Here is a 10,125-nt window from a genome sequence, read left to right as displayed (position 1 = left end):
TATTAAATTATATAAAAAAAGTAATGAATTGCTATGAAATGTCGCTTCAGAAGTCATCTTAAACAGCTCAAGATGGGCGGCTCATAACTTTTTCCATAGCCAATCTACCATAATGAGTATTTTATCATTTGATTTTGTAACTATTTTATTCTCTGGTTTCAAAATTTTAAGTTATTTTGTCACCCAGATGAAATATGGTAAGTCAAATAGGAAAAAACTTTTTTTTTAATTATTTTTTATTATTGTTCTCTACAGTATGTTCATATACATATTATCAATTTTAGAGTTTCCCTTTAGGAAGCTCGATCTGCACGCTTTGGGATCGGCAAAATTTTAGAGTGAATAATACAAATACTTTGTTAATATTTAATGGGGTCCTTTTGGTTGGGCTACTCAGGCTTGCGGAGAAAATTTTCAACAAAATTATTTTTTGAGACCATAAAGAGTTATTGCAATTCAACCCAACAAAAAAAGGCACGCTGCTTGCTGCAAGGATAACTCCACGCAGGATCGTCTGAAATTGAAGTTTTAGATTCGGCCTAGGTGTAATTTTGTTTCTGACCCTACTCAGAATTTATTTTTTTTTATAAAATGGCGGCCGTTAAATAATGATAAATTGATCTTTAAAAAGTATTTTGTTAAAGCTATTTGTTTAAATTTATTGAGATATCCAAGTTGGATTATTGGATGCTCCAAATTTATTTGTCATAAGCAATGCAAAGAAGTTTTTTTTAATTAAAATTAATCAAGAGTTATTTAAGATCAACAATTGGCCATCTTGTCTGTTGAACCAGAAGTTAACATAGATGCAGAAATTTATAAATAAAAAATATAGATACTGCATTGTTTTTTATTAAAAACAATAATATGTACTACATACATGTTATTTACTTGCATTTTATATTCAAAATAATTACTAGATAATAAGTTCAACTTAAACTTGGACTACCTACATATATAAGAGAATGACAGCCAGCAATTACGTATACGCACGGTGTAACGAAGTAAAATTATAAGTTAGGGTAATTCGGCCACTGCAGTGCACTGATCACGTCAACTTCGTCCGCGCCGAAGTTGGTATACCCTTGGAAGCTTTCTTGTTACTTTTCTTTTACCTATAGCCGTCAAAGTAGAAAAACATTTTATATTAAAATTCGTATGTTCGCGAAAGAACGGCCAACAATTTGGGGATGGAGTAATGCGGCGCATTTATCATGCCATTTCGTCATATGTTTACATGACAGCTATTTAATATAGTTATCTGATTTTGATCAAATTCGCCACAGTCATTAGCATATATGTAAAAGTGACAAATATTTAACTTTAAAGCAATCAAAAACAACGAAGTTATTGGGAAAAGTCACTGTTTGTGACTTTGCGGTTTGTATGGTATAGCTCCCATACAAAGTGACAAATTCGAGATATACAAACCCTGCAGTATATATGCAAAAATTTCAACCCTTTAGCTCTAACTGTCTAGGAGGAGTTCACGTCGATCCAGACGGACGGACAGACAGGCTATATATACTTGTCTCGTCGTGGTGATCAAGAATATGTATACTTTATATGGTCGGATATGCTTCCTTCTATGCGTTGCACACTTCTGACCAAAACTGATATACCCCAACAACCCAAGAAAACGCTTGAAACAATTTATTTATTGCAATTTTTCTGTTTTTGCTTTTATATTTCATCTCAAAAAATGTCTGGCTTGGTCAAAAAAGAGACTTTTGCTGGAACGGTTTGGATTCTCTTATATAGTTCTTTCAGTTTGGAGTTCAATGCTCTCCCAACTATTGCGCTAAAAATTGGGAAGGGTAGTGTATGAATAAGAAAAAGCGTTTAGCATAAATTAATCAATCAATCAATCAATCAGTAATAATCATTATCTTAAGAACTAAACTAAATTCGATTATAGGTGTCCCAATAAAAAGGGATCAAGCAAACTATATCAAGTTGATGGCTAAAGCTTTATATGGGTTAGGCTAGGGGGGGACACATTAGGGTATTCTTAAGGGTTAGTAGTAGTCGTCATACAAATACTATATAATTCGAATAGAGTTTAAACTATATATATATACACATGTGTATATAAATGAGCTTCATGTGGGGAAGCCTTTTTCAAATACACTTGTTGGTTGGTTAAACAAATAATATACTATATATGTATATATAGTATAACTTTAAGCACAATTGAAGGCTAAACTTAATTTAGGATATGCATAAGTATGTGATTATTTAGTGATGGGTTTAGTTATCGAGACACATTAATGTACAAAAAACCTGTCGCCATTTGAAAACTGAAATTTCAGATTTTTAGTTTGTTTCTTTTTCAAGCATGTCATCGAAAACAAAAAAAAAACAAAAATTATAAACAAAGAATCCGTTTCTTCCAATTATATCGATGCATTTAAGATCTCTTTTCATTACATTATTATTAATTGTAAAAATTTTTTACAACTGAAATTATTCTTATTCATGATTATTTAACATTGTTTAGGGCAATTTTTCTTGTTTTTTTTCGTAACTTTTTTTTTTTATTAAATGTAAAGTAAATGAGAAATTTGTGTCAGATGGTTTACAATATAGCACATATATATTTATATATAGAGCCAGCAGCACGGATTTTAAATAATATTTGCACCTAAGGAAAAACAAATGTTTTTTTGTATATAAAAAGTTGCTATTTTTTTTTTTTCTTCTAATCATAGCAAAATATAAACAATTTTGGTTTAGAATTTGTATTGATTTTTGTTTCTATTTTTCATTTATGAGACAATTATTATTGCTGTCGTTTAGTATTTTTGTTTTTTTCCTTTGATATATATAATATATTTATTAATATATATGTATATATATATATATATATATATATATATATATATACGATATTTGTAAGTTCGATTTAACATGTTTTTGTTTTTGTTTATTATCATATATAGTTCGGTTTTTGTTTTGTTTTGTTTCTGAGCGGATCTTAAAAGTATATTATAGGTATAGGTTTTTTCTTTGTTTATTCGATTTGCTTTTCGTAGCTCTAATTCTCAACTCACATGTCCACAACAAATAACGTTTTTTAGATTATTATTATTTTTTTTTTTTGCATTTTACAAAAATATAGTACATATATTAGATATTTTGTTGTTTTCTTTCTTTCTCTTTTTCTTTTTTTTTTGTCTCTGTCTCTCTCTGTTGCAAATTGTTTTCCTAATCTGTTATCTGTCTGTCTCTGTCTATTCCATTCTCTAACTATCTATATTTCTTTCATGTAAGGCATTTTGTGTGTATGTGGGTGTTGTTGTAGCTATGTATGTATGTGTATTATTATATTGTGTAGTGTTTTATATGATTTCTCTTGAGTCATGACAGTTGATCGAACGAATTATTAAATGCAAAAATATCGTATAAAGGCCTTAAAAACGAATAATAACTGCTAAAAGACATTGATGAAGGCATATTCTAATCGGAAATAAATGAACAAAAAAATGGGAAAACGGGATACAAAACACTACACAGAATTGGGAATTAGGGACAGAAGATAAGGAGTGATGATGGCTAACACAAAAATAATAATGTAAACTAGAAGACAGATTAATTCAACGCCTCACAATACTTGATGGCCGTGGCAAGCCACTGCGTTTCATCTGTGTGGGTTGACGTAGTCCAGATGGTTTGGGTATACCCGTAGCTCCAGTTGTCACCTGTGTTAACTTTGATGTTAGCGTCTGTGCATCTAATGCTGATTGATGGTTATTGATACCACCTACTCCTCCATTTATTGCTTTCATATCCTTGCCATACAGACTTCCACGCGATGAAGCCGACGAGAGACTCTGGCGAAATAATCAAATCAGTCAATTAATGACAAAAAAAATTGAAATTAATGTAGGATTTTTACCTCTGGGGTATCTGCCTCGGGAGCAGGCTTAACACTTAGACTATAGTAACCAGATGATGGCCGCGTCAGGCCATTGCCCATGGTTCTTTTGGCTCCTCCTCCTCCTTGTGCTGGGCCACGCAAGCCGCTGACCAATTTTGGCACCTTAAAAACGGATGGATCCTCCTACAAGATTAAGTTAATAATTAGTATACCATAAAATCTCTACATAATATTTCATTAATTACCTCTGGTGCTTGTTGTGATGCTCCACGCAGTCCACTCATTAGCTTGGAGGGCTGTACACCGGGTCGTCTTAGGCCACCGCCAAGACTGGGACGCGATAAGGCAGCAGCACCACCACCAATGTTGGAGGATAGATTATGGAACGATTTGGACTTAATGCCCATGGGACTTTTGAGCTCACCAGTGGCACCAGTAGGCACAGTGGTTGATACGGGTGCCGCTGGAGGCGCCGCATTCAGACCCGCTCCCGCTGAAGTGGCCTTGCTCACCGTGGTGAACTTTTGCAGACCGCTTATGTAACGCGGACGTGAGAGAGATCGCGGTTGCGGTAGAACTGATGTCGTCGACGATGTTGATGGAACTTCTTGCTGATGTGGTTGATAATGATGAGCTTCGGGCAGCGGTCGTCGACTGATTAGACTCTTTTCCTTGGGTTTCTTATATGTTAGGAAATTGTTGGAACTTACTTCCGTTTTGTTATTGTTGAAGACAGGATTCTGATCGCGTCGCGAAAGTCGTCCTGGTGGCGAGGGTTGTCGTTCTAATTCTGGATTCTCCTGTTGCTCCTGCTGTTGTTGGTGCTGCTCATCATCGATACAAGGCACTATTATGTCACGTTCTTGCTCCTGCTCTTGACGCATTTCCCTGGTGATTTTAATGGTCCTAAAGCGTTCTCTATCACGTTCACGACGCTCGGCAAGCTTAAAGCTAGGTGGATCAATCTCTGTTTGAAGATGAGATTGATGATTTTCTCCAATGTTGTCCTCCTGGTACCGTTGTTGTTGTTGCTGCTGCTCCTCCTCACCTCCTTGGTCATGGTGGTGGTGTTGGTGGTCATCCCTTCTCTGGACAATAAAAGAAGTGGAATTGCAACTGTTGGTGCTATTATTGCTGCCCTGCATGGAGCTTAGATTTAGATCATCATAAAGACGACTGCGTCGACTAAGTAAACGTTCCTTTCCACCACCGCTGCTGCTACTGCTTCCGTTTGCAGCTGCTCCTGCTCCACCACTTCCGTTTGCAGCTCCATTCGTGCTCCCAAAGCTGTGGCTATGGTTGGGTGTCGTCTCCACTCTATCCTTCTCGGCCTCAACAAGATGATGATGTTGCTCCTCCAGCTGGTGTTGCTGCTGCTGATGTTCTTCTTGTTGGTCGCCCCCGTCATCTTTGTGAAAACGCTTTTTGATACTATCCAGAGATTTCTGCATTTTTAATTGCTCAGCATTCAAATTTACTTTGCTGATCTCGGCCAGCATGTTTTCAAATTGCTCTTCATCGCCTTGTTGGGCCAGCAGCTCTACTTCCGCTTCTGCCAGATCCATGACGCATTGCATCTGTTTGTGTTCCTCGGACATGTTATATGTGCCATCCAGTGGCTGCTCGATTTGCTCCAACAATTCCATAGTGTCCATAACGAATTTCTCACCATCGAATGGCGCCATCTTAGGTGTTGGCTCATAGGTGGTGTTAAGACGTTGGGGCGTCCCCACGATTGGCGATAGGTTAACTTCTTCGTTGCGCCCACCCTTCAAAGTGGGCGTATATCCGGTCTTGTTATTATTATTATTGTTGTTATTATAATGATAATGGGAACGCATACTGTTTGTGGTGAGCGGGGTGGACGATTCCATATTGAGAGCAGCCAACTTTTTATCAACATTCTCTGGAGTTTCGCAGCGAGCCTCCGGTGTATCACATCCTTCTGTAAATGTCGTATTAACCTGCCGTGAAGCCAATACCAATGTCTCATTCAACGCTGGGGCCCGATTTGGTCGTTTAAATGTTAAATTTCCATCGAAGGCTGGCAAGGATTCCGAATCAGTTGTTGGTGTGGTCAAACTATCAACCAAATTGAATGTTGTATCACCAATCATCTCCTCGCTCAATATCATGGTTCTTTGTAGGGCATTACAAATGGGCAAATTCCTTTCAGTGGCCAAAGGATTGGACATACTGTCAGTGCTATTGTCCATTGTACTGCAACCGGAGGCTGTTTTGCTCAATGTCAGCGATATCTCATCTATTTGCCCAATGTGCGAGTCTTTGATCAAAGTTCCATCATCATCACACATCGTGAGAGTTTCAAGAGCCTTACGATCTCTGATCATGTCACTCAATGAATATCCACCCAGGCCACCATCACCACCACCACCACCACCAATATTTTCAAAGTTGGTTAATGTCGTTGTTAAATTCAATTCCTGCTCCAAACTTGCTGTTGACTGAAGGAAGTTGAGGTTCGAAAAATCTGCCGATGTTATCAACGAGTTGTTCATACGATCATTTGTCATCGATGAGCATAGGGATGATGGTGGTGAAGTATCTTGCAAGAAGGATTTGTTGTGCATATTGGTATTAGTGGTAACTAGTCCACCAATTTCCAATTGAAGCATGGCTGGTGTTGTTGCCCCTGGAACAGAAGCATTTTGTGTCTGCAAGAACAAAAAAAGACGTTGTTAATTATATAAACTGATTGTAAACTCAGTTCTATTTGAAACTTACAAACTGTGTTTCCAGATTCTGTGCAGCTTGTGATCTTCGTTTAGGCCGTGTAAATGTCTTTGAGTTAAGCTTGTACGCTTCATAAGTATATAAAGTTGAAAATTGTAGGAAATTAATTCATTTTGTTTATCAAGCAACAGAGAGGATGTATTGTGTGTATGTGTGTGTGTGTGTGTGTGTATGTGTGTGTGTCTGTGTCTGTGTGTGCTTGTTAGGGGAGCTGTGTTGTTTAATGAGTCTTAAAGGCTTTCTTCTTCTGATTCAAATATATTCTCATTAATATCGACCTCCAGATCGATGGAATCGTTATCATCACCAATTAAATCCGTGAAACTTGGAATTGGTGATATCATATTTGATCTTAGACTCGATTGTCCAGCAATCGAGCAATCTTCGGGATTTGTCAGCATTAACTGTTTCATATTCTCATTTAAGAGATCAGAAGTTGTATCCTTCTCACTTTTATGTGGATCATTTGTACCAATTGACAGTTCTTCAATTTTGATCGTTTCCATTTTCGGTGGCTCTGTAATGCAGAGCATGTCATTTGATATTAACCAATTACCAACTTCCGATAGAGTCAATATAAATGTCCGTTGAAATTGACGTTTAGTCCAACCGTTTTTCGTGGACTCCAGAAATGAGCCCGTTAAGACGAAAGCTCGCATGTTATCTGTATACATTAGGACACTTATGGTCGAGTCCTTGTGCTGCGATTGAATCTCTGGAATGCGATTCAAAGCCTTCACAATGGCTGAACCACCAATTTGAAGCTTCCTTAAAGGGTCAAACAAGGATAATTGATTGGAGCATTGATTGCGATTGTAATGATTATACGCATCCACGTCTAACAAATTATCGGAAACGCTTAGCGAAAACATTGCCATGGGGCTATAATATATGCCAAGACCCGATCGATCTTCACATTTATCAAAATGTGGGTAATAGGTCTGATGGAATCTTAAAAAGAAATCTATTGCCATTGCATTCGAATTGTGATCAATTTTTGGTAGTAGAAAAGACGTTGGTGATTTGATAATATCTACGGGCTGCTTGTCCATACCATGATCCAACTGCAATGTATTGCATATAAGGGTCGTGTTAGGTGAGATTTTCTTCATTTCTTCCAAGCATGTGTGCTGACCAATCCCATTTCCCGAAAGGATTAAAGTATTTACTTTCAATGTATTTAGAAATGGCAAATCATCAAAAATCTTGATATTATTGAAACTTATATCGAGCGTCTCCAACTGGGGATAAGGCCACGATATACATCTAAATGCCAGCAATGAACACAAATTGTTGTTTTTTAAAACAATTTTCTTTACCATGGGCACTTCTTGCGATATTACCTGGAGGACACATTTCAACAATTTCTCCACATGCAATGGACAGAACACAGTCATCTTACTATGAAATTGAGTTAGGTCAAGACATTGAGTATTTGGATCATAATTGGCTTTCAAAGCACTTCTAATCCCGTTTACCAATTCCATAGTAATCTTTGGATTCATTTCGACTGATGGCAATCCAATGACCACTCTCACGTCAAGCGGTTCCGAAATGTATTGCTCGGCAAAAGCATGTTCCAAACGCATCAAGCGTTTAGCCACCAAAAGATCGTCGAGATAAAACTGACATTCAGTGCCAACGCGCTCAAAATTGTATGGTCTGACAACTAGGGGTCTTAAAATCCATCCTATGGTCAGCATTATTGAGGAGTCGCTGACTGTTTCTCCAGTTCTAATGTATACGGTATACCAACAAATTTTTACAACTTTCGCAGTGTCCTGCTGCTGTGCCTGCCTCTCATTCTTGGACAAGCCATTTGGAACATTTGCTAGGGCTTGAATGAAGCGTTGCAGTTTATCGTATTCGTTTACGCTTGTATTGGGTATGACCACTTGACGTTTCACAATCCCGCGACCTCCATTACTTTTGCATTTTGTCGCTATAATTTTCATTTTAATTTTTCTTTTTTTTTTTTCTTTAATTTCGAATGTTCTTCTATTTGCTTCAATGTCAGAATGATTTCTAATATAAATTTTCTATCGTAGTGTTAGTGGATGTCAAAGGATTTTACAGTTGGAGCAGTGTTGCTTTTAGTTGTCACTTTTCTGACATTCATTCATAATCAAAATCCTAAATCATAACCATCGATAACATAAATTGAAAACCTTGACAACATCTGACTTAATATTATATTCAGTTTCATAAACTAACAGTCAACATTTTGGACAAGTTTTCGTATTTGCTGATTAACTTACAAGAAACCATATAAAAAAAAAACAGCTGATTTATTTTCTTGATCAATCGATCTCTGTGAAATGTTCATCTTTCTTTCTTTCTTTACATTTACATGCACACATAGATAGATTAGAAAATCTCCCACACAACAAGCATATTGATTTCTGTTAATTAAGCAGGAAGTGTAATCAATATATGTTGATACTCTCGTAGCTCGCAACCGGAGTTACTTGTAAGGCATTAGTTGTTATTTATTATACATTATTCTTTGCCAATATCCATGGCCATATAGACCACGCACAGCTGTTTGTCCAGCATGTGAGTGTGTGGAATGGAGTGGAATGAGTTTTTGTCGCTTGATTAATTACCGCCGACTGGGCCATTTATGGCAAAAACAACATGGAATTGGACGGTTGGAAAACCATTATTACCAATGAAACGGTATGTAAGTAAGTTAAACACAACCAAGCTCCTGCCCACACTCAAAGTAGTGCCCAATGCCGCCGCGGCCACCCAATCTCAATCACATGAATGTGTGTGTCTGTATATATGTATGTGCATACATATATTGTCAACGACCGTCGGGGCTGGCAGTTTAACCCAAATTTTTTGTATTTTTTTTTTGTTTTTAGAAAGCGCAACTGCATATGGGAGAAGAAGGCGGCGACTGCATATGGCAGTGATGCAGACACAGGCACACATATGTATTGGTTGGTTGTTGTATGTATGGATAATTTCTTCTTACCTTGCTCATTGCTGTAGGGCAGCTGCATTTGCATTTGCGTCTGATTATTTGTTTTCCACTGTTGCAATATATTGGAGACATCATCATGGGACCTATCCGCCAGAAATCTGTCGGAATGCACACAAGTATCATATGTAGAGTTATTTTTAGCATCTTTCGCAACAGAACGCCAGGAACGATGATGGGGTAGCACAATGGTTTTTAGATTTTAAGAAGTAGCTTACATATATGAATCATCCTTAAGAGCCTCATCAATATCAAGTATATCCATGTCCAGCGATGGAATTTCTTTTATAACGGCTTAAGCTTAAGCTTCTATATAAACAATAACAATTTTGAACTTTTTTTGTTTTACATTTGACTTAAATTATTGCGAGACAAACTGGACAAACAAAAAGACTTATTTATGTTATAGTTGGCTATTCGGTCGTGTTTGTGTGTGTGTGTTTGATATACTAATTTTTCAACAAACATATCGCCCATCACTAGAACATCGATATTTATTTTT

The 10,125-nt window shown here is 37.0% G+C and overlaps 1 protein-coding gene across 1 annotated transcript; it reads right to left on the bottom strand.

Moving 5' to 3' along the window:
- Positions 1-3,443: 3,443 nt before the first annotated feature.
- LOC6645622 lies at positions 3,444-10,071 on the bottom strand. Its single transcript, XM_002068090.4, has 6 exons — positions 9,842-10,071; positions 9,618-9,724; positions 6,626-6,702; positions 4,126-6,555; positions 3,899-4,063; positions 3,444-3,833 (listed from the first exon to the last, which is right to left on the bottom strand). Exons 1-6 carry the CDS (start codon positions 9,886-9,888, stop codon positions 3,597-3,599), a joined length of 3,063 nt encoding a protein of 1,020 aa, XP_002068126.4. The 5' UTR covers positions 9,889-10,071; the 3' UTR covers positions 3,444-3,596.
- Positions 10,072-10,125: the final 54 nt, after the last annotated feature.

Source organism: Drosophila willistoni (assembly GCF_018902025.1).
Source record: "Drosophila willistoni isolate 14030-0811.24 chromosome XR unlocalized genomic scaffold, UCI_dwil_1.1 Seg143, whole genome shotgun sequence".
Taxonomy (NCBI): Eukaryota; Metazoa; Arthropoda; class Insecta; order Diptera; family Drosophilidae; genus Drosophila; species Drosophila willistoni.
This window is presented reverse-complemented; position numbering and strand designations above follow the sequence as displayed.